The following is a 26,022-nucleotide window of genomic DNA, read 5'->3' on the forward strand; positions in this document are numbered from 1 at the left end:
CCTAATCCTACTGAGCCACCCAGGCAACTTATCCTGCTTGCCTGTTTGAATTGGGACATTGCTCTTCTGCTCTTCAACTGGGATTTACACCATCAGCTCCCCTGCTTGTCAGGCCTTTGGACTTGAACTTGAATTATACCACTGGCTTTCTTGGGTTTCATGCTTGCGGATGGTAGATCGTGGCACTTAGCCTCTCTAACTGCATGAGCCAATTCTTCATAATCAATCTATCTATATATGCAAGTATATATATAACTCATTATCAATACATTTTAATTATTTTTTTAAGATTTATTTATGAGAGAGAGAGAGAACATGCGTCTGCGTGCAAGTTGGGGGAGGGGCAAAGAGACGGGGAGAGAGAATCTCCAGCAGACTCCCTGCTGAGCACGGAGCTAATGGGCTTGATCCGAGAACCCTGAGATCATGACCTGGGGTGAAATCAAGAGTTGGACGCTTAACCAACTGAGCCACCCAGGCACTCCAATCATTTTAATTATTAAAAACAATCACATCAATGCCATTTTATTATTATTTAATGTTATATTTTATTACTACTATATTATTATTATTACATATATATGTATCTGCAATTGGTTCTGTTCTCTGGACAACCCTAACCTATACAATTGCCAAAACAAAATATAAAATGCTACGGTCATTTAAAACTGATGTACAAATGTGAAATGTTCAATTTAATTTCAGATTTTCAAAAACCAAGTAGAATTGCTTTACAAGATAATAAAAAAGAAATATAAACAAATGGAACAAATGAAGAACTCATTACTAAAGCTAGTAAAATGGCTTTATTGACTAGGATTGAGTAATTTTATAATAAGTTGAAAAAAAACAATCAGCAAGCCATAATTTTTATCTATTGTAAAATATCTTGGCCTGTCCTTAAACTCACTAACTCCAGTATCAAGTCATGGAGTGAGATAAATAATAGGGATCTTTAGAAATAAATATTGAGAGAAATTAAATAAATACAGGCAAATTCCTAAGTGAACCATAACAAAGGTTCTTGTTCCCTTGCTACTTGAAAGCTCACTGCTATGAGAGCTGTTGTTAAAAATCTGGAGCTGTTAACAAATCGATGGGTTCAGAAGAATAAGAGAAGAAACTACAAAAAGTTAGAATAGCTTATGTGGAGCTGACTGGGGGAAAACAAGGATAAGTTTGGCTTGCTTACGTGGTATCACTGTTGTTCAAAAAACATTTCCTCCTTCACTGTTTACTTTCATTCCTAGGTTACACTTCATATAATTATATCAGAAATTCATTTGGTTTAGCAGGTATCTGCTTTCATTTTTTTTAATTTTTAATTTTTAAAATTTAAATTCAATTAACATATAGCATATTAGTTTCAGAGATAGAGTTCAGTGATTCATCAGTCTTATATAACACCCAGGTATCTGCTTTCAAATATAAGATTACACATGCTTCAAAAATTGTTACTTGCCACTTGCTTTCACTGTATGTTCTTTGTACAATTTATTTTTCTGTGTGCATATATTGCCAATTTTAAAATACATTATATAAGTTAAACAAAAAGAGAATGCTTTCCCTTTTTGGGGGAAAGATATTTATTTATTTTAGAGAGAGAAAGAGAGAGAGAGCATGAGTGGGGGAAGAAGCAGAGGAGGCAGGAGAAAGAATCTGAAGCGGACTCCATGCTGAACGGAGCCCGATGCAGGGCTCAGTCTCATGACACCAAGATCATGACCTAAGCTGAAACAAGGAGCTGGGCGCTTAACCAACTGAGCCACACAGGAACCCCAAGAATGCTTTCTTCTTAACATCTAGTTGAGACTGGTTTCACTGAGGAATGGGAACTTTGCTTTGGAGAAGGAAGGAGTTGTAATTTACAACAAAAATATTTGTGGGACAGGGCACATGAAAATACTTGGAGCTGGGGGATGTGGCTAGGAAAAGCATCTAGTAAAAGCAGATAAAGGGGGTATAATGATATATGTAGGAGATGCCAAACAAAGAAATTTCTTTGTGAAACTCTTCCCTGTGTCCCTGCTGTACTCTAAATGGCATTCAATATTTGTATATTTAAATCTAGACTAGTACTGACTAATACTATAGTTCAGCTACATCATGAAAAAAATAGACTTCTGGGGTTATAATCACAAGTTATAACACTATTTGTATGGTAAATGTACTCTGAATTCTACTCAAATGATTTAAAAAAACATTTTGAAACATAACCTATAACTGATTTCTAAGTTTGGAAAGGTAACTTACAACATAAGACCATAAGCTCTCAATAGGTAGAAACTTCCATTTTCTTCATCTTTACCCACCCATCATATTGTGTGACACACAGATGATATAGCTGAAAGGGTAAATGAGCTGAACACATGAACTACTTCAAAAATTTAACCCCCCGTTCTGGTTAATTCAATTTTCCAGCCTTAGTGGATAGATCAAACCATTCTTTCCAAAATATATATGGGAAGTAGATTTTTGTAGATGATATCTTCATTCAAGGCAGCATTGGCTGGCCAATATGGAAAGAGTTGGGTGCTAGCATATAAGCCTCCTGGGTTCCTCTGGATCTCTTACTCTGCTGGCTTCACTGTGTCCCTAGCTCTTGAACCAGCTATTTGTTAGGCACTATGTTCCCAGACAACAGATTACTTTTCCATCCATATAAAATCTAAAAAGGGCATTTTCTTCCTCAGTTTTATCTTAAGCTGGTCTCTTATTCATGGGCTGGGAAACCATGCTCAATGAGTATTAAAATTAAGATATCACAGGGGCGCCTGAGTGGCTCTGTCAGTTGAGTGTCCAACTCTTGGCTTTCTCTCAGGTCATGATCTCATGGTCCTGCATGGGGCTCTGCACTCAGTGGGGACTCTGCTTGAGATTCTCTCTTTCCCTCTCTCACCCCACTTGCACTCTCTCTCTCAGATAAAGAAATAATTTAAAAAATTAAGATATCACATACCATGATCACATGAACACTGCAAAACACATCACAAAATATTTTACTTCTTTAAAAAAGAACACTTCAACTCAGGTATAAACTATTTTTTAATTTTTGCAAATAAATTATTTCTCTTAAATTATTACTTTAAGAAATATGACCCTTTTCTTTCAAGACACATGTGTTTATTATTTCAAAACAACAAACTTACTCATCATTGTCTTTTGTTGTAGGTTCCTTCCTTTTGGTTAAATTGAGGTGACTCAATTTTTTCCTCTTTCCTATATACATGAGATAAAAAGAAGAACTTAAAGTTAAGGGGAAAATTGTCGAATTTTAAATAAAATTTAGATCGCTAAAGTTTAAATAGAACATAAAAAGGTAAACTAATGAAAGGGAAGTAGGAAAAGAAAAAGTATCCTGGAATTTGCTATGGAAAAAAAAAATCACTATTATGAATAACCTTTCAATAGCTATTTTGTTTTTTTTTTAATTTCCCAATATCCCAATTTTTTATTCATGATGACTTTATATAGAAAAAAAACAATCTTTACTAGGTAAAGGATACTTTCATAAAATATTTTAATAAAGAATGTCATCTTAAAGTTTCCAGTTTGTATTACTTCACCCCTTTTTTTGGCCTCAAAGTTAACAAGAGGTTGGTGATACGTATATCTACAAAATAGTGAGTTTCTAGTGATGTTACAGTAAAATGAATTTGATTAATGTACCTGACTTTAAATGCATATTGAAAAAAATGCATAATGATTTAGTTAATTCTTGGAAAGATCCTGTGTGTGGGGTTGAAAGGTAAATTAGATTTTATAGCTCTAGTAGAATATGATGTTTGCACTTATTAATGGTCAAATAAATAATTGTTTTATGAGCTCTCTGTTTCCTTGTTGGTTCTCCTGTACTTCATAGTATAGGACATCTTATACTTTAAAATATATGATCTATAATAAGTATTTGAGGACATATCCACAAGAAGATTCTTAATGTCTTACATATACTGGCCTTTAATAAATGTTTATTGAATGAATAAGCAAGCAAATGAATGAATAATCCAAATGTTTTACTACTAATGAAAATAAGTCCAGAGAGATCATTTTTTTAAATGTATAATTGGTGACAACCTCCTTATACCATGTATTTTTATGTTCTATTTGTTCAACAACTGGCACAGGAACTATTACTTGACTCAATGTCCTTATTGTTCACAAATGAAAAACAGATCAAATAAATTTTATTATTTCATTTAACCCAATATACTCAAAATACTATAATTTTAACACATAAAATGATGAGTGAGATCATTCATAGTCTCTTTTTCACACTGTCTTTGATACCTGGTGTATGTTTTACACCTCTAGCACATCTCAGTTCAGATGAGCTGCAATCCAAACGCTCTCTATCTACCTGTATTGGAAAGTAGAGCTCTGTGTAATACTGCAGGAGGATCCGATACTTCTAGATGAAATTGAGTACACAAATAACACAAGGGCAATTTCTCTAAATTTTTAAATGTAGTTTATTAACATATTAATGTACTGTCTGGAACAGACTTTCCAGTGCTGGTTTACACTTTTTTCTTCACTTAATTTTTATTCCATTACTCTTACTTGCTCCTATTACTAGGGGAAAAGCTTATTTAAAGTATATTTTCTGTTCTCTAATATTTATAATTTCACTAAGTAGTTTCCGAAACATAAACAATAATTTCCCTCATTGTTACTTTGGATTTTATGGCTTCTCTCAAAACAAAAACAAAAACAAAAACCCAAAAACGACTATATCATAACTAAACTATCTCAAAATAGTCTTTAATTCTAAAAAGAGAAAAACTTGTGATTTAGAGATCTTGCTAAAGTACTACTTATCTCTATTGTTTACTAACTTTTCATTATTTGACTTGTCTATATCCTTAAATTCCAAATAGTAAGAGTTTATTTAACAAAGGATTAAGGGAAAAATAGTAACAATATTTTATTTATGATTTTAGAGAACTCTGAGGAAAAAGTCTATTAAAATCCATCTCTTAAAAAAAAAATCAAGCTGGATATGAAATCCCATGATACACATTAAACCTTATTTTCAGAAAATCTTTGCCTAAAGGTTAATACTAATTTCCTGAATTTTGTGCTATGCTGTCTGCATTCAATAAAGCTCCACAATTAAATATTAAAATTACTTTGTTCCTTTAACTTGTAATTAATTTTCACATTTTAGCATCATCAGTCAATAAAGTTAGGAGAAATAGTAAAAGAATGCTTTATTTGAATTTTCGCCACGTGTTCAATGCCTGCTGAAAACATTTTTATTATTGTAAAGGGATCAGATATCTTATTCTGTAAAATGTAATCGATAGCATGAATCTCAATCTTCTCATGGAAGGACTTACGTTTCTAATATACTTTCCAATTGTTAAATAGGAGGAGTTTTAGTATCTCTAAGAATAATACTTGGATCAGTTATCAGAGACTGTTTGGACTCTAATATATCATTAGGAGTATTCCAGTTACTGGGGTGCCTTGGTGGCTCAGTTGGTTAAGCATTCAATTCTCTTGATTTTGGTTCTGGTCATGAATTCAGGGTTATGAGATGGAGCCCTGCATTGGGCTCCATGGCTTGGGATTCTCTCACTCCCTCTCCCTCTGCCCCTCCACCCCTTCCCCTAAAAAAAGAAGAAAAAAGAAAGAAATTCCAGTTACTCACTTCCTTGATTTTCATTTCATTCTATTAGCAATTAACATACAGCAAACAGGGGCAGATTCTATATGGACTTTTTCTTGCTAGGTTATGTATAACAAACAGTTGTATATGTGATTCACCAGTTTCACAAAACACTGGTGAAAAATGTACCATCACTGAATCTGGGCTACATTCAAAACTGTATTTGGACTTTCCAGGAAGCCTCAGGGAGCCTCTTCTCTAACTAATGAAGATAACTTTCAACAGATCATGATGTTTAGAAGTACAATCAATGGCCACATAATTTATCCAAGGCCCTAAAGCTAGTAAGTGGCAGAGTCAGGATCTAAACCCAGGCATCTGGCTACTAAGATTGTTCTCTTAACCAGGATGCTATGCTTCTTTAAACAGTTTTAGGCTGGTATCATACTGCTTCTAGATGCATATAGTCTACAGATAGGCTACATCGTACACATCATTTGGTCCCAAACCAAAAGGCATGAGATGAAGAAAACCTTGACCCAGAGAGGTTCACGTGATTTGTCCAAGGTGTTACACACTGGTTAGTAACTTTTTTCCAAAAGAGTTATTGCCAGATCAAGTTGGAGCCTGTAGGCTAAGAGGCAAATAAAATCATGTTATTCTTTTTTTTAAAAATGTGTATTTATTTATTTGAGAAAGAGTGAGCAGGTGAGAGTGGGGAGGTGGGGTGCAGAGGGAGAGGGAGAGAGACACCCAAGCAGACTCTGGGCTGAGCGGGGAGCCTAAGGCGAGGCTCGATCTCACAACCCTGAGATCTCCACCCGAGTGGAAACTGAGTCCAACACCCAGCCTACTGTGCCACTGAGGCACCCTGAAATCATGTTATCCTTTTAATTAACCAAATTATTATTATTAAACAAGAGTGGAGAGTGAATAACCTCCTCAGAGCACCAGTTCATGAAAAATAACAATGTTAATGGTTACTTTTTTAAAATTCAAAATACCTTTATTGAGTCCCATGGAAGAAATGTAATATTCTTAAAAATATTTTACCTATATTATTGAACAGAAAGGTATCAATGAGAAAATTGGAATTGCTTTTTAGCTACTAATACATTAATATTTGAGAAGAAGAATGGTAAGTTTTAAAATCTTTCATCCAAATTAGATTGTGGACCACATTAAGAAGCATTTGGCTCATATATCTCAAACTTCTCATCATATATTTAAGCTGATAGTAATTTATCAGCTCTTTTGAAATACATATTGTCTGTTCCTTCTCCCACTTAAAAAGAAATCAGTCTTGCCAGAGGTCTACCATTTGATTAGTCTTTTCAAAGAACAAGCTTTTGATTTTGTTGCTTTTCTTTGTCATTGCCTTGTTTTCTATTTAATAATTTATTTCTATTTAATACTTTATATATTTTACTATTTCCTTTCTTGTATTTTTTGGGGTTCGTTCTATTCTTTTTCCATCCTTCTGAGTTGAAAGCTTGGCTTATTAGTTTTCAGTCATTCTTCCTTTCTAAATATATGCATTTTTAAGTATAAAATTTCCATTAAGAACTATTTTAGTATAATGCAGTATTTAGGTGTAAAGTTTTTCTGTAAGTTTTTTGTTGTCATTACCATTCAATTCTAAATGTTTTATACTTTCCATTATGATTTTTCTGAACAATAAATTATTTAGAAGGTTCTAGGTTTCCAAACATGTGGGCTAAAATTTTTAAAGGGCTGCCTTTTTTTATTGATTCCTAACTGCACAAAATTTTGGTCAGAGAATGTGACAGGAATTTTATACGTTGAGACTTCTTTGTGACTCCAAATTGGAGGGAGATATATATATATATATATATATATATATTTTTTTTTTTTTTTTAAGATTTTATTTTTATTTATTTGACAGAGAGACAGCCAGTGAGAGAGGGAACACAGGCAGGGGGTGTGGGAGAGGAAGAAGCAGGCTCCTAGCAGAGGAGCCTGATATGGGGCTTGATCCCAGGACTCTGGGATCACGCCCTGAGCCGAAGGCAGACGCTTAACGATTGAGCCACCCAGGAGCCCCTAAATTGTTATATTTTTGTAAAAGTTTTAGGTCAGCTTTATTATGTGTTGGGTATTACACTTGTTTGAGCACAGCTCATTTGATCATGCTTGCTAGCTATGTTCAAACTGTTTATATCCTTCCTTTTATCTATTTCATCAGTTTCTGAAAGAGGTACTTTAAAATTTACTATAATTAGGGATTTGTGAGTCTCTCCTTATAATCTTGTCCTATTTCATTATGTTTTGTTTTTGTTTTAGATGCACATAGTTTCAGGATTCTTTTTCTAGTGGTGACTTTTTCTTTCTCTCACTGTATAGATTCCTATATCTTCAATAAGGCTTTTTTGCCTTAAAGTCTATTTTGGTCTATATTAATATTCTTATACTGGCTATTAATTTTTTTAAAATTAATATTAGCTTTGTTTTTTCTATCCCTTTACATTTAATCATCCTATGTCTTTTCTTAAAGCCTAAATAATGATATTAATAAAAACAGCTAAATACATATTGAAAACTTACTACATGTGAGGCACCATTCTGCGTGCTTTTTGTGTATTACTTATTTAATTCTCACAACAATCCTGAGGTAGATACTATTATTTTCCCCATTTAACAGGTCAGTAAATGAAACAAAAAACAAAAGACAACAATTATAAAGTCAGTTAACAGATGTTCTTCTGCTCCCTAATAATTATAAGAATCTTAAAACTCTTTAGCTTCTTCCTGCTCCCTCATCAGTATTCCATGCTATTATAGTATATTATTTGTTTTAACCCCGTCTCAAATTGTTTGTCTTTTGCTTTATAGTCAACAGAATTTGTAGTCACATTTTTGAAATTAGATTTATAATTAAATTTACCAACATGTTTGCTAATTTATTTTTTTACCATTGCTCTTTGCATTCCATTCCTTTACCTGAGGCTCAATTTACTTCTACAAGTATATTTTTTAGTAATCCTTCAGGGGGTATCTGTGAATGGTAAAGTCTCTCAGAATTTGTCTGAAAAAATTTTTATTTCATCTTCACTTCCTGAGTAAAAAAATTCAGCTGTGATTTTCAGTTGGTATTCTTCTACTTCCTGCTGAAGTCTGTTCATATAGATAAAAAGTCTACTATCAGTCTGTCATTTCCTTGTGGGTTATATGTCTTTTCTCTGGTGGACTTTAAAATTTTCTTTGTCTTTGACAGTTTGCAGCTTTACCATGATATGACTAGGTGTGGATTTGCTTTCATTCATCCTGCTCAGACTAAGCATGCTACTGCAACCTGGAAATTTTCTTTCCTTAACCGTGAAATTGAAATCATGAAAAATTGATAGTCCTTTTATCTTAGAATACTGCCTCAGCCCATTCTCCTTATTTCCTCCTTGTGGAACTCCTATTTGACATATGTTGGAGCTTCTTATTCTATTTATCATTTTTCTTTACCAATTATCATATTCTCCATTTCTTTATCTCTGTGTTATTACATTGCTACAGTCTGGTTGATTTTTACAGACCTATTGTCTAATTCACAAATACCCTCTTTGACTATGCAAATTTATTGTTTATCCTTCTACTTTAATTATTAAATAATAAGTCTGATGCATCTTTCCTCTTTACTGAAAAGCAAAATAGTTTGGAGAAATTTGCTAAGGAGTAAGGGAGGGCAGCAATATAATGACAACACACACAAATGTACATAACAATGAGAAATATACATGATGATAAGTAAATAAATATATATCTCTCAAAAGTATAAACTGGAATCACTTACCCCGTTTTTGGGCCACATGTAGAGTCTAAGTAGAGTTCCGGAAGATTTAGAAACAGATTTTTCTTTCTTTTATAAGTACAAATGTATTTAAATATAGTATTAAATCATCTGTTCACATAGTACACAGTTCAAATGCATATAGAAAGTACATATAAATACCTAGAGGAAGAGTATCCCAGGAGGAATTCAGGCTGAAAGACCCGTAAGTGCAATGACCTTGTGGCAGGAAGGGGTTTGGCGTGATTGATGAATACAAGAAAGTAAGAGTTGTTAAAGTAGTATAAACATGGGAGGGTAGTAGAAAGGATAGACGAGGTGGTCAGGTATTTGATGATGTACGGCCTTAAAAGTCATGATAAGGTTTTGAATTATTTCCTAAGTGTGATGGGAAGTGAACTGTGCTTAAAATGCCCCTGAAAATGCTATTTAAAATAAGTGCTTATTTAAGTTGCATCTTATGTTTTGTACAATATTTAAAAACTGACAATTGCTAATAGAAGTTATGAGATCATTTGGAACTTAAATTACTTCATAAGAGTCAGGCTTAATTATTTCTAAAACATGTATAAGACGACATATTAGGACAAGCAATGTAATGATTACAAATGACATAATATAAGATCCTAGAGAATTCTCCTATGTTGAGACTTTTGTATGTGAGATATATATATCAAAGAGTATATGAAACATATATAAGTACAGTTTAATGAACCAGTATAACCACTATATAAGTTAAAAAATAGAATATTACCAGTATCCGAGGAACCTTTGCTATATGGCTTTTTTAAAAAGAGCTTACTTAGTACTATAATCTGTGATAATTATCCACTTAAATGTCAACTGGAATCATGTGACCAATCTTTTTATGGGCAAAAAAAATATCCCTTAAGTCCATATTTAATTTCAATATGGAAATTGAGTACGTATCCACTTAAAATCTATTCATATTTCAGTATAGAGATGTACCATCTCTAAGGCACTAATTTTTAATTTTAAACAAAAGATATATTAAGTGTATTAAAAACAGATAGAGCTTGAAGAAAATGTATACATCTTCATATATTTTTGTGAAAGCAAACCTAATAGTAATAGCTTTAAGATAAAAAGCATTTGATTAGAGTAAAATAAAAGTCATTCGAAAGTTTAAGATCTCATTATGGGTTTCATTACAACAAATTAGGTAAAATGAGATTTCTTTGTTTCTGTGTAGTTTCTAGTATATTCTTAGCACTCAATAAATGTTAAACAATAAAATATGAATTAGGCTAATCACAGCACATCTAAAATATATTTTATTAAATTTGAGCCTACTTAGAATTTTATATTATAGAAACCTGACATGTCACTGATTCATGACCTTTTGCAATATTAAAAATTAAACCTATGAAATATAGATTCATATATCTTTTAAATAAATATTTTAGCAATAAACTACAAGAGAACAAGAAATATGCATGGTCAAAATTAAACTAACAATATTTTAAAATAAAGAATTTCATATTAAAATTAGGTTATTCTCTAGTGGAAAACTCTACAAATTTTTTGGCAAATGCATTTAAGATAGTAAAGGAAAAGAAGGGAATGAAATACAATAAAAGCAAGCTATATAAAGATAAATGAAATGTGGATAAAACTAAATGGACAACAAGAATAAAAATAACATTTGGAAGTATCTCTCTTAAACTACAGTACAGCAGTACGTGGATTATATGCCCTTTAATTTATGCACATGATGGATAGCTTGTTAAGGGGTATATCTGTAACCATTATAATTGATAGTAGCTGAAAGCAGTCAGACCATAATTTCTATTTAATGGATGGGATAGTAAGGGAACAAAGTCTACAGTAGCATTTTAAAATAAGTGCCTAGAAAGTTTACATTTATGTCCAAAGTAGTACCTATATTCTAGCCTTCTTTATGTTGAATTCCTCAAGAAAAAAGAAAGAAATCAGCTGCAGGAAGATCCATATATTATTAAATAAAAATTCTGATTAACCAATAACTAGAAAAATATTACAATAAATGGAAAAGAATGTTCAACTAACCATTTGATGGTTCATTTTTGTGCTCCTGTTCTTTAGAGCTTGCAGGAGAAGCAAATGGGCTCATTTGACAAGTTCCAGTTGTTGGAGAATAAGTTGTAATACTTTTCCTCCTCGTGATTTTTGAAGAATCAAATGACTGAAAATAAATATTAATTTGAGACAAAAATACTTATGTTTAGTTCTTTGAGAATGCCTTTTAAAACTTCTAAAATTCAAACCAGTATTATTTTCCTTGCTCTTTCTTTTCAGATTTTAAATACACTCAATTATCACCTCCAAAATGAACATGATCTTTCAAGTTTTGTAGATATTTCAGGTCTCCACACCGTTTAGGGCATCTCAATTTGATATTTGTGAAAATTTAATATTAAAGGTTTACTACCTTCTGAGATGGTATTTCCAAACATTTTAGAGATGGCTGACTCTTCCAGTTATATCCTGACGTTTGCTGTCTGCTCAACCTTAAGTATAATTATGGGGCTAGGCCAAGGAAACTCTCAGAAGTTTCTCGTAGTAAAACCCACAAGAAAATCCTAGAAGGTGTATGTGCTTTCTTACACCTTCAAAAAGTTGCTCTGACACAGTGACTTGTCTTAGGAATAACCAAAGTAATGTTCAAACAATTGAGTATAACATTTAAGGCCCTTGAGAATTCGGCCTATCCTACAGGATATCCTCCTATCCTCTCCTGTGTGTTCCTACACACCTTGTGCATACCTCTAATATTGGAGACTACTGTCTCCAATAAAATTAAAAATTATCTTAATAATTTTTTACATTTCTGTCTGCCCCATTAAAATCTGAATTCCTAAAAATAAATTTCTTCATCTTTGTACCCTAGAACTCAAAAATGTGTAATGAATGAATGATGTGAAAGGACAGTCCAGTAACCTTGGCCAAGCCACTCTGAATTCATTCATTTGTTCATTAGTTCATTCATCTAATATGAAATGACACATGTGGTACCAGTCACTTAGATTATACACATTTGGGCCTCAGCTCATTCTGTGATCCTAGGCTGGAATGCCCTTTCTTTCCTTCCCCAGGATCAAATCTTTCTTTGGGTTAGGTCCCATTTATGATCCACTTCCTCCAAAAATCCATTATCACACTATTAATTGCTTGCTCTGAATTTCTTTTTTTTTTTTTTAAGATTTTATTTATTTATTTGACAGAGATAGAGACAGCCAGCGAGAGAGGGAACACAAGCAGGGGGAGTGGGAGAGGAAGAAGCAGGCTCCTAGCGGAGGAGCCTGATGTGGGGCTCGATCCCACAACGCCGGGATCACGCCCTGAGCCGAAGGCAGACGCTCAACCGCTGTGCCACCCAGGCGCCCCGCTCTGAATTTCTTTTAAACTGTTTTCTGTAATGCCTACTGATCACCCAGCGCTTACTAACTAATGTGTACAAAGAAAGAGAACAAATTGTTCTGGCCTCATAAACAGCAGAGAAGAGGTTGTAACGGTAGTATGGGTGCTACAAAAATTAAGAGGAAAGGGAAAAATCAAAGAGGGCTGCAGTAATTTTACAGAAGGATTCTTGTGAGGAGGAAGTAGGTAAGGCTTAGATAAGCAAAAATGAAAGGTATGAAAAACCTGAAATTTAGAGGTGCTACAGATGGCATAGGCTGGAATGGGGGATAAAAAAAGGTCTGAAGGCTTATGATGTTACTAACATTGTAGAATTAAACTTCAGTGTGGTAGCTGACTTGAAATAGTTATATAATTCTCCATTGTCAATGATTCTTTATTTCTAAGACATCCTGGCAGAAATAGTGGCTGTGTCACCTTTTTCAATAATCTTGGTATTAGTTCCAGAATCTATAGCATCAATCTTTTTTTTTTTTTACAGTTAAGGTTTTAAATGATAAATACTTTTTCATATTGGGGAAACAGAAGGCTTTCCATTCTTTATTTTATGTATCCATAGTAGCCACAAATGTAACCAATATCTTTTTTAAAAATCAAACTATAATATCAAGCTATAACTCTAAAGCAATCTTTTTTGTAGGGTGAAAAGGTTTTAAGTCTCTTTATCAGGTGGTTATTATTACCTTTCCATCTTGAGTTTTCACCTGTTTATATGTATTCAGTCATAAACTATGACATTTATCCAATCTTACCCTACCTTTCCAAGAATTTATTGCCCAGAACTATTTCACTGTGTATGTACAAGAAATGGAAGTCACTACACTAATGTACATTTATGTCAATCTGTTTTCCTATTTACCAAAAAATTATTTTTTCCAATTGCCAAATATCTAAACATTACAACTATAGATCATACATTTCTCCTTGAAAACCATTTTCTAGCTTTCATAAAATACGTCTGTGTGTGTGTGTGTGTGTGTGTGTGTGTGTGTGTGTATTTCTTTTCCCCCTCACTTTAAAATACTGAAACTTCTTGGAACAGGGGAGAGGAGGGAAAAAATACTGAGGCTTCTCTTCTGCTTTCTGTTTTTGGCCATCTCTGTTAGTTAAGAGGAAAAATGTCTGTCTACAATTACCATACAAAGAGGAAAAAATGAAAATCTACCTTCCCCTACTATCCCACTAAATGTTTTTCAGTAAATAAAACATTTTTATACACCTGACTACGGATATACGCAAAGGCATAATCTTCTTCTCTAAGATTTTTTTTCCCTCTCAAAGTTTTATCAAGGTCCTCTAACTTTAAAACCCCGAAGATGCTTAAAAGTGATCCTAGAACCTATGGGATCCTAAAACCCATACCAGGAACAGTTAAGACTGGGATTTCAGGGAAGACTGAGCTACTAATTGAGAAGTCCAGCACTCTTTCCACTCAGCAATGAGGAGTGCTAGCTACCAGATCCTTTAGAAAACAGAGGAAGAAAAAGTGAGAAGACTAGATTTGGCTAGAGAAGGGAAGGAATTCAGGATGTGAATAAAATTAGGGACAGAGAAATCAGTAAAGTCACAATTGTATAATAATTTATAACTGCTTATAATATTCAGTGACTCTAAACTTAGAGATATTTAATGCCACTATTAAAAAAGACTAATGATCAGCCCAAACACCACTGTACTTTTTGTAAAGTGGTCAAACCTTGTATACTAGCAAAACTAAAATTTGGGCATTGATTTTTCTATCTAAAAAAAGAAATGAATGTTCGCTTCATAATTTCAAATATAGATGACATTCTCCTTCAATATCTTTCACAAATTGTAGCTTGCTTTCTCACTTTGTTTAAAGCATATTCTACCAAAAAGGTGCCTGTATTGCATTGATTTTTACCTATTATAAACAATCTAGAAAGTACTAACTAAGGGTTCTTTCGGGATGAAATATAATGGAAAGGATCTGCTATTATTATTATGAAGTACTACCCCATGCTATCAGTGAAATATTTAAAACACAGGTACTATAGACACTTGGATAGCCAGAAACAAAATTAGGGCAACTAAAGGGAGATAAATTTTTATAACCTTACACTGGTTAATTAGGTCATTGGAATGTCTTACCTAAGACATTATTACAGATTACTAGTACTATTATGGAATTTATATTAAAATACTCTAAATACTAGCTGTCTCAGGCACTTTTCACAATTTGGGTACAGGGTTCTCAGAATAGTCCTAGAGATCAACTAACTTCCTATCAGCTACCATGATTATCATCCTTAATGTTTCTAATAATGCTGGGGTTTCGTTGTTATTTGTAATATACTTGTGGAAGCAAAAGCATTTTGCACTAATCTCATTGATCTTACAGGGATAGTGGAGAAAGAATATAACCAATATATTAGATCTATGGTGATAGGAATGTTCTATTTCTTGATTGGGTGTTTGATACACAGGGGTATACATTTGTTAAAACTCATTGGATTGTACACTCGAGATCTGTGGCTTTAATAATATATAAATTTTCCTTTGATAAAAAATTTTAATAGGAAAAATAAAACACTGGCTAAAAAAGTTGATATACTGGTGTTTCTATTTGTATTCATTATTGTTTCACAATTTAAAAATATTAAAATACTATTTTTTTTAAAGATTTTATTTATTTATTCGACAGAGAGAGACAGCGAGAGAGGGAACACAAGCAAGGTGAGTGGGAGAGGGAGAAGCAGGCTCCCCACCGAGCAGGGAGCCCGATGTGGGGCTCAATCCCAGGACCCTGTGATCAGGACCTGAGCTGAAGGCAGACCGCTTAATGGCTGAGCCACCCAGGTGCCCTGAGAGAATCTTTAAGTAGACTCCGCACTGAGTGCAGAGCCCGATGCAAGGCTCGATCCTACAACCCAGAGAGCACGACCTGAGCCAAAACCAAAAGTCGGACACTTAACTGACTGTGCCATACAGGTGCCTCTAAAATGTTAATTTTAATATTAAAGATAACACTATTCTGTAACTCTCTTGCATGTAACTCTCGAGATTTAATGAAATATTTTCATGGCTGTTTCCCATCATTCCTTCAAATATCCTCATATTTTTCAGAATATAAAGTGAATTCCACCTCAAATATATTTTTGTCTGTTTATTAAAGTATGATTTACCTACATTAAAATGCACGGATCTTAAGTGTTCAGCTTGAGGAGATCTGACAATTGTATACTCTGATGCAACTACCACACAAGATACAGAACATTTCAACCATCTCCGGTTTCCTTGTACACCCTTCCACCCAATTTCTACTTTCTAGCCCATAGGCAACCACTTTCTAATTCCTATAATCATAGATACCTCTGCCTATCCTTGAACTTCATATAAATTAAGTATGTAACTTTTGGTTTTGGTTTCTTTTGTTCAACACGTTTTTGAGATCATCTACATTGTTGTATGCGGTAGTAGTGTGTTCCTTTTTATTGCTGAATAGTGCTCCTTTGTATAAATATACCAGAATTTGTTTTTCCACTCTCTGATTGAAAGAGATTTGGAATATTTCCAGTTTGGGGCTATTATGAATTAAGTTGCTAAAACCATTCTTGTAGGGGTGCCTGGATGGCACAGTGGTAGGGTGTCTGCCTTCGGCTCAGGATGTGATCCTGGCATTCTGGGATCAAGCCCCACATCAGGCTCCTCTGCTGGGAGACTGCTTCTCCCTCTCCCGCTCCCCCTGCTTGTGTTCCCTCTCTCGCTGGCTGTCTCTATCTCTGTCGAATAATAAAAAAAAAATCTTTAAAAACATTCTTGTAGATGTTGGGACGCCTGGGTGGCTCAGTCAGTTAAGCCTTGACTGCGGATTTCAGCTCAGGTCATGATCTCATGAGTCATGAAATCCAGCCCAGGTCAGGCTCCACAGACTCAGCTGGAAGTCTGCTTGAGATTCTCTCTTTCTCCGCTCCCTCCACTCACAAGCATGCTTTCCCTCTCTAGAATAAATAAATAAGTTTTTTAAAAAAATTCTTGTACAGGTCTTTTGTGGATATGTCATTTTATTTCTTTGGGAAAGCTAGGAATGGAATTGCTAGGTTATAGGATAGACAGAGATTTATACTCTCTATATAAAATAAAAGCTAGAGTTCTCCAAAATATTTGTGTCATTTTAAATTCCCGTCAGTAAAAGAGAGTTCCAGCTGCTCCACATCCTTATCAATCTTTTGCACTGTTTTAGTCATTCTCATGTTTGTTTGTTTTTTTAGATTTATTTATTTATTTAAGAGGAAGAGCACTAGTGGCGGGGAGGGGAAAAGGGAGAAAGAGAAGAAGCAGACTCCCCACTGAGTGGGAGCCCAACACAGGGCTCAATCCCCAGACCCCAAGACCATGACCTGAGCCAAAGGCAGACACTGAAATGACTGAGCCACCCAGGTGCCCCCTCGTACTTTTTTTTTTTTTTTAAAGTAATCTCTACTCCCAACATAGGGCTGGAACTCAGGACCCTGAGATCAAGAGTTACAAGTTCTAAAACTTGAGCCAGCCAGGAGCCCCTAGAGCTGTTGTTTTTAAAAGCCATTCTGTTTTGCTATTTAGTTCTTCTAGTGGGTGGGAATGGTATTCATTTGTGGGTTTCATTTGTATTTCCAATGATAAATGATGTTGAACACTTTTTCATGTGCTAACTGTCCATTTAAATATTTTTTTGTGACATGTTGGTTCAAGTTTTTGTACATTTTTATTGTACTTTTTATTATTTATTTATATATTATAGACACAAGTCTTGTCAGATAGATGCATGGCAAATATTTTCTTCTCAATCCCTGACTTGCCTATTCATTTTCTTAATCATGTCTCTTGAGGAGCAAAAATTTTTAATTTTGATAAAGTCTACCTTAACCTTATCTTCTATAGTTAGTACCTTTTCTGTTGTATGAAATTTTGCCTACTTTAAGTCTCAAAGATAATATCTTATATTTCCTTCCTTCTTGAAGCTTGATGCTTTTAGTTTTTACTTTATGCCCGTGACACTTCTTGAATTAATTTTTGTGTAACAAGTGAGATAAAGATAGAGATTATTTTTTATCCATATGGATATTTAAAAGACTTTCTTTGTTCCTATTAAATCAACCCAATATTTAAAAACATTTCATGGGCACCTGGGTGGCTCAGTTGGTTAAGGGTCTTGTGAGTTTGGCTCAGGATATAATCCTGGAGTCGTGGGATTGAGACCTACGTTGGGCTCCTTGCTCAGTGGTGAGTCTGCTTGGGATTCTCTCTCTCCCTCTCCATTTGCTCCTTCTCCCCCCTCAAATAAATAAATCTTTAAAAAAAATGAAAACATTTCATAAATTTAGTCAACTGTTAAGATAATATGAACCAAAAAGAGTATTAGAAATTAGATTTTGCCAAATAGAATGAAGATTCATAAAGTGTTTAAGTAATTACACTACAGGAAAAACAGCTGTGTTATATGGAAGGAAGACTGGGCTCATGTAATAGTTTTGCTGTGTCCTAGCTGTGTGTGCTATTGTGGGTATACCACCTACTCTGAATTGTAGTTTCCTCATCCAATCTAGCATATCACTAGAATATTAATGCCTACATGACATGGAGGGCTTCTGAGCTTGAAGGAAGGAGGGCAAGGCAGTGGAGTTCACCTTTAAGAAGTCTGCCAAGGGCCTAGAATCTGTGTCCCCAGACCTGGTGGGGTACTCAGTATTGGGAGTGAGAGGTGGCCAAAGGAGAAGAACATGCAGAAGCACAGATGCAAATGAGACTGCTGCTACAACTGAACATCTAGGCCATTAAGCCAAGGAATGCATACTATTCCTGCCCAAGAAGTGCCACTTCTATCAGAGCATCAGCCAGATGATGGCCTCATATCCTGAAAGCCCAGCAGGACCCAACCTCAGAGAAAGCCAGCTTACTTTCAGGAGAAGGATGAGATTCACTGACCTGCCCTCCTCCCAGAGGCACAGAATTTAGTTATGGTGGGTAAATGACTATCCTTTTGCAATCAGAAAAGTTCAAGGAACAGGAAACAAATAGTAGAAAAAGCAGGATATATAGGGTCAGTATAGGCAGCTAGTACTGCCATATTTCTTAGTCCAGGATCCCTAGCATCACCTCCTCTTCTCTCTTGGTGAGGGGAAGGAGTGAGGCAAAGGAACTCTAACACTGCTATTCAAACAAGGGCTTTCACGGAAAATCTCCCTAGAATATGCACACTGTACCTGAAACTCTACTCCCACAATCTTAAGCTTTTGAAAGTGGCCTGGATAGGGAAGTTGTTTTGAGAGAATATATGAGAAGAGTATATGTTCTGCTGTTGTTGGGTGAATTACTAATGTTAAGATGGCAAATTCCCAAACTTGATCTGTAATCCCTGTCAAAATTCCAAATGGCTCTTTTTCAGAAATGGACAAGGTGATCTTAAAATTCCTATGAAGTTGCAAGAGATACAGAATAGCAGAAGCAATTTTGAAAAGGAACAACAAAAGGAGGATTCACATTTCCTGATTTCAAATTTACAGCAATTATAACTTTATTTTGAAAACTTACAGTAATTAAGAAAGTGTGGTAGTGGCTGTAAGGACAGAGATGAATGGAGTCAACTTGAGAGTCCAGAAATAAATCCTTATGTTTACAGCTCATTGATTTTCAAGAAGGGTATCAATACCATTCAATGGGGGAAAGAATATCTTTTCAACAAATAGTGTTAGGACAACTGAATATACATGCCCCCACTCTCACATCATGTACAAAATTAACTTATTAGGTAATAGTTTCTTTGATATGACACCAGAAGTACATGTAATCAAAGAAGAAGTAAACTGGACTTCATCAAAATTGAAAACGTTTGTGCATCAAAGGGATGCTACCAAGAAAATGAAAAGACAACCCAGAGAATCTGTGATAAGGTGATAGTACTCAGCATACACAAAAGTAAAACCACAAAATCCTATTTAAAAATGGGTAACTAATTTGAGTGATATTTCTCCACAGAAAATATACAGATGGCCAATAAGCATGTGAAAAAATGCTCAACATTATCAAAGAAATGCAAATAACAACCACAATGAGATACTACTTCACACCTACTACAATCAAAGGCTAGAATCAAAGTCAGATAATAGCAAGGAGGATCTGGAGAAATTGGAACCCTCCTCATTCACCGGTGGGAATATAAAATGGTGCAGCTATTGTAGAAAAGATTTTGACAGTTTTTCACGAAGTTAAAGATAGAATTATCATGTAAACTAGCAATTCTACCCCTAAGTACCTAATCAAGAAAACTGAAACATGATTCAGCTATAAAAAGGAGTAAAGTACTGTTACATACAACAACATTGATGAAACACGCAAATGTTATGAAAGAAGCCAGTCACGAAAGGCCACAATATTGTATGATTCCATTTACATGCAATATCCAGGATGAGTAACTCAATAGAGACAGCAAGTAAATTAGTTGCCAGGGGATGAGAAGAGAAGGAAATTAGCACCACTTAACTGCTAAGAGACATGGGATTTTTTTGGGGGGGGGTATGATAAAAATGCTCTGGAATCGGGGCGCCTGGGTGGCTCAGTCATTAGGCGTCTGCCTTCAGCTCAGGTCATCATCCCAGCATTCTGGGATTGAGCCCTCCGTCGGGCTCCCTGCTCAGTGGGAAGCCTGCTTCTCCCTCTCCCACTCCCCCTGCTTGTGTTCCCTCTCTCACTGACTCTCTCTCTGTAAAATAAATAAATAAAATCTTAAAAAAAAAAATGTTCTGGAATTGGATAGTGGTGATGGTTGTTCGACATACTGAGTATACTATAAACTACTGGTGTATACTTTAAAATGATCAATGTTATATGAATTATATCTCAATAAAAAATGCTGAAATTTAAAAAAGAAAACTATTAGAAAATACATGAGATAATTGGAAGATATGAACAAAGACTATCCATTTGATGGTTAAGGAATTATTATCAATTCTGAGAAATACTATTATAGTTTTAAAAAAGTCTTTATCTTTTAAAAATAATTATTGAAATATTTATGGATGATATTTCAGATTTGTTTCAAAATAATCTAATATGGGGTACTAAAGTATATATGGGAGTATAAGTGAACTAAGATTAGCCTTGTGTTAATAATTATCAAAGCTGGGTAATGAATAGGTAGTGCATTACCTTTGTCTCTCTGTTTGAAATTCTTCATAATAAAAAGGTAAGAAAAACCCCAACAACACTACAGTGTTTATTTCACTGTAGTGAAATAAAAGATCTAGGAAATAATCATCAATGAAAAAAAAACCACTGAAGAAAGATTAATGAGGAATTTTATTATTATGGGTGGATCAGGCTGATTAACGCCCAAACCCCAAAATCAGATCATTCTGTACTCTTGAGGGGATGCAATAGGAACTACACACACTACCTATGAGGTATTCTTATCAAAAATTTGAATCAGAATCTAATCAAGCCTCTAACTTTAACCACCAGTTCTATAGGAAATTTGAAGAATAGAGAAATCATTTGAAGGACACCACAAGAAATAAATCAATTAATTCCAGAATGTGGAATATACTTACAAAACAGATACCTCAATTTAAAAAACAAAACAAAACAAAACAAAAAGGTGAAGTTTAACAAGATTTAAAAAAACTTAGGATATATAAGAAAGATTACAATGTATAAGCCTTGTTTGGATCCTGACTTTAATAAGCCAACTATAAAAGGACATTTTGAAACAACCATGGAAATATGAATATGCACTGCGTAGAAGATATTATTAAGGAATTAGTATTAATTTTATAAGGATGATAATGGCACTGTGGTTATGAAAAAAAGTCATTATCTGTTAGAAATACATACTGAAGAATTTTCTGATGAAATGACATGTCTGGGATTTGTAAAACATGCCAGGAAAAAAATATACAGATATACACACACGTATATGTATACACACATACACACACATATGAAGCAAAATTAGCAAAATGTTAATAATCGTTGAACATGGAAGTTCATTGTATTATTCTATTTTGTTTATGTTTGAAAATTTCTGTAATAAAAAGGGAAGGAAGAAAGAAGGGAAGGAGAGGGAGGGAGGGAGAGAGGGAAGTAGATTTGAACCAAATCAGTAAGTAGGACTGCAGAATAAGAGCTACAAAATTTCCTAATGCCCTAACATTCAAAGTTCTTTCTAATTTCAGGAGTTGGCAGAAGCCTTGTCTCAGAGAGATAAGACAAGTTTAGGCCCTAGGAATAATCAGAGATGTCCTACCAATAGTAAGGGAGTAATCTAGCTGGCATCTGTGCCTAAATTAGCACACCTCCCCCACCTTCACCAACTTGCACTGCTATTCCTTCTAGCAGCAAGCCTACTGAGTTGGCCTTGGTAGGAAGTATGCTCCTTCCCTTCCTACCTGTAGCATCTGTTTCTTCCATTACTTCCCTGAGGTGGCCTGAACGAGACTATATACATGATTAGGTAGCTAGTTGTCCCTATAAATTCATCTGAATTGCCACTGGCAGCAGTTTGTAATAAATTCATCTTCATTTCTGAAAATTCATCTAAAAACAGTGCTTGGAGGACAATAACTTGAGCAGCTCAAATATTGTAGGTGATGAAAAACTGGAACATTCTTTACTCCTCACTACCCCTCAACAATTTGGGAGGTTCAGCAAATGATGGTACTTGAGTATACATTCCAGATATTAAAGGAAGGTCACAGGGGATGATTCATACCTCTGTTTTGTCCATAAGGGGACTCATAAGGAAAATGACTTTTGCAGACTTGCCCTAACATCATGGAGCAATAATTTCCATGAAGGTCTGTAGCTGCTTTGGGAACACTGGGATTTGGGAGTTTTTGAACATCTCTGGGAGAGGAAATAGCAGATTAGAATGAATAGGCTCCACTTTAACTAACTGGTATGTAAGGGCCATCTCCTTTCTGTGGATATCAGTCTTCCTTCAGTATCATATTGGTAAGGCAAAATGACCATAAAGTTAACTACTAGTTCCTCTGCAGTTTTCCAGCAATTAGGTACTCCTGGAATTATAGGTATGTCTTGAATGTCTGATTATCCTTTGCATGGGCTAAGGCAGCCTCATTGCCACGTGGGTGGACTTGTGGAGCCAGGCTGCTTTAGGGCTAAGTTGTTACTGGAATGGATGGAAGCATAAATGTAGCAATGGAGAGAATCCTAGACTTAGCACCAGAATGAAAGCTGCCAGTTCTAAGATGTGAATATAGAGCTGCCAACAAATAATGAGGCAAGATTACAAAAGCAGAAATTACCAGAAATAGGTCAGAAAATAGAAGAGAAATGTTGAAGAAAGGCCCAGGCTAGATGCTAGAACCTGCAGTTAGCAGGGAGTGGCCATATGATACTAAGCTAAGTCGAACTAAGTCCCCTTGGTTTAAAGGTACAGAATTGGGCCAAACATAACAATGTATTTTTTTAATATAGGATATTAGCTGTAGCACTGGCTACCTTGACATATCCTAATATGAAGTAAAAATGGATTGTAAGCCTGCCATGATGACAATTGTATTTCATGAAGAGGATGAATTCCTAAATGGCCAGTCTCTGTTATTCAAATAATGTTACTGTTTCCCAAAGAACAGTTTGGGGGCAGGAAAGAACAGTATTTCATTTCAAGCTGGACTACTCATCTACCAAAATACCATTCTGACCAAAGAAACAGATGCAGAATTACAGTCACAGCTGCATTCTGTATAGAACAAGTTGGATAATGGTACTCTAAATTGCTAATTACACTGCTAATGATTTTTTTAGTGGCATTGCATTATTTTGCCACTTTTGTTTAAATTTTTTAAAAAAGCATCTAGGAAGTTTTAAAAATGGTAAATTGTTAAATTATCAGTGAGTTTTACAAACAGAAATTCCATATAACATCCATTTCTTGCAATGGCATTCTCATGTGGGATTTTGTAGGAGCACCATTCATTGACTAGCTATTTGTTTTAATTTATTTTCTCATCAATTTACTTGCATTTAAGATTACTGAGGCCATAAGTACCTCAATATTAGTATTTGTATCTAGCTCCATAGTTGGTATGAAAAGATAATAAACCAACATATGTCATGATATGCTGACACTGGGAAGGTACTATGACTAGACTTACAAAAAATAATAGCAATAGTACATTTTTATTTTTATTGTGGCAACCATGGTGAAATTTATTACAGTGTTAGTATTTCATTGTTTAATTATGCCAACATAGCTGAGGGAGGTAATTACATTTTTGATATAAAAATGCTGTTAATGTTTTTATTTCAATTTAGCAGATTATAGAATACAGATGAAAGCATTGCCATTGTTCCATATTGTTTCTTGTGCATTTAAGTGGCAGAATATTTTTTCCACAAATAGTAAATTCATTTCTACTGAATTATTTTATTAAGGTTTCTAAATAATGTGCCTCTTAAATGAAAACCTCAATCTGGTCAGGAACTTCCATACATGATATTTATAAAAAACATTACATATAGAAAATGGTGTACCAATTACAATTACATCACAATGTTTTTTGAAATTTTTTCTATTTATTAAGGTAAATTTGCTGTTAGAAAATTAAAAATATATACTTGCTATGCAATTACAAATTCATAGGTAAATACTTACATTTGCTTCTAACAGATGATCCAATTTCAGTGATCTCTTAACACTGCAAACAAAATATTTAAAGAGATCTTAAATTTACATGCTTTAAGTAGCCAAATACTTAAGAGTAATAAATATAAACAAAGATTCTGAGTTACTTTTGCCAATGAAAGCAGAATACCATATGAAGAAAGCAAAGCAATTTTCATGATGATGAAACTGGATTTTTTAGTAGCATATTTCAATATGGAATAATTATTCAAATGGATTTTTTATATATGGTTTCATATACATGCACTCTTGTACAATTCAAGCATTAAAGTCATATTATGAAATAATCTTAATAAAAATCAATATATTTGTGTTTTAAAATATCACTAATGAAAAATTAAGCATAAAGACAAAATAATTTACACACCCTTAACGGAGTTGTTGAAAGTATATTATTTGCAGAAATAATGCACTAGGTATTAAAATAAAGGTATGAACAAGGTGAAAAAAGTTTTGTACATTATTCTAGCTTTAAACATGATTCAGTGCTACCAGACTATGACTTAACTGAGGAACAGATGCTCTATGTCTTTATAAGTCCCCAATCCATAAGAAACTATTTTTTGTCTCCCTCACTAAACTGATTCAGGAACATGCCAGGCTCTCTCTGTGCAAAATCTGTTCTGCTAAACTGGATGCCCAGCTGTTGGTGACAATGCTTAGAAAGGAAAGCTGAATATTTATAATACTTTATTTCGTACAGCTGTCTTCTAAAGAGCAGTCATCAACATTTTATTGAATGCAGACTAAATGCTCAAAGGAGAAAAAGGTCAATATAAATTAAAACTAGTTTTTCCAGTGACAAATGCAATGTTAAAAGTACTTTCTTGATCCCTGAGAAACAGAAATTACGTTATTTAAAATATTAGAGAATTTGAGCATAAAGGAAAAAAAGAAAGAAAGAAACAAAGAGGTCTGTATTGTAAAGGTTGTAGTAGAAAAAACAAAAAAAATTTTTATACATATTAGAAAATGACTATTGGGGCGCCTGGGTGGCACAGCGGTTAGGCGTCTGCCTTCGGCTCAGGGCATGATCACGGCGTTCTGGGATCGAGCCCCACATCAGGCTCCTCCGCTATGAGCCTGCTTCTTCCTCTCCCACTCCGCCTGCTTGTGTTCCCTCTCTCGCTGGCTGTCTATCTCTGTCAAATAAATAAATAAAATCTTTTTAAAAAGAAAAAAAAAAGAAAATGACTATTGACAAATAACTATTGACTTTTTTTCTTTTTAAAAAGATTTTATTTATTTATTTGACAGAGAAAGACAGCGAGAGAAGGAACACAAGCAAGGGGAGTGTGAGAGGGAGAAGCAGGCTTCCCGCCAAGCAGGGAGCCAGATGTGGGGCTCGATCCCAGGACCCTGGGATCATGACCTGAGCCGAGGGCAAATGCTTAACGACTGAGCCACCCAGGCGCCCCTTTTTTTGTCTGACTACTGACTTTCAAACAAGTGACAAGAACAAGAAAAAACAGAAGAGATGGACAATTTACAAACATTATGGAGTAGTAAATATTAAATACAAAAATTTAATCTATCAAAAAAGGGCTC

General features: G+C 34.5%; 2 protein-coding genes across 5 annotated transcripts in view; one reads left to right on the forward strand and one right to left on the reverse strand.

Annotated features, from left to right (window-relative positions):
• The window catches only part of ALG6 (ALG6 alpha-1,3-glucosyltransferase), a 99,421-nt gene extending 79,999 nt beyond the window's left edge, over positions 1-19,422 (forward strand). Inside the window, exon 15 of the mRNA XM_087865960.1 lies at positions 19,216-19,422. Coding sequence (XP_087722086.1) covers positions 19,216-19,230 — 15 coding nt within the window. The 3' untranslated portion in view covers positions 19,231-19,422. The remainder of the gene's footprint in view (positions 1-19,215) is intronic.
• The window catches only part of ITGB3BP (integrin subunit beta 3 binding protein), a 59,166-nt gene that overhangs the window by 16,212 nt on the left and 16,932 nt on the right, over positions 1-26,022 (reverse strand). For all 4 annotated transcript variants that reach the window (XM_045802175.2, XM_045802174.2, XM_045802176.2 and 1 more), the window contains exons 2-4: positions 24,445-24,487; positions 11,460-11,595; positions 3,150-3,219 (exon numbers count right to left, since the gene is read on the reverse strand). In XM_045802175.2, coding sequence (XP_045658131.1) covers positions 3,150-3,219; positions 11,460-11,595; positions 24,445-24,487 — 249 coding nt within the window. The remainder of the gene's footprint in view (positions 1-3,149; positions 3,220-11,459; positions 11,596-24,444; positions 24,488-26,022) is intronic.

Source organism: Ursus americanus, chromosome 12 (genome assembly GCF_024610735.1).
Source record: "Ursus americanus isolate L20-20 chromosome 12, mUrsAme1.1.p, whole genome shotgun sequence".
Taxonomy (NCBI): domain Eukaryota; kingdom Metazoa; phylum Chordata; class Mammalia; order Carnivora; family Ursidae; genus Ursus; species Ursus americanus.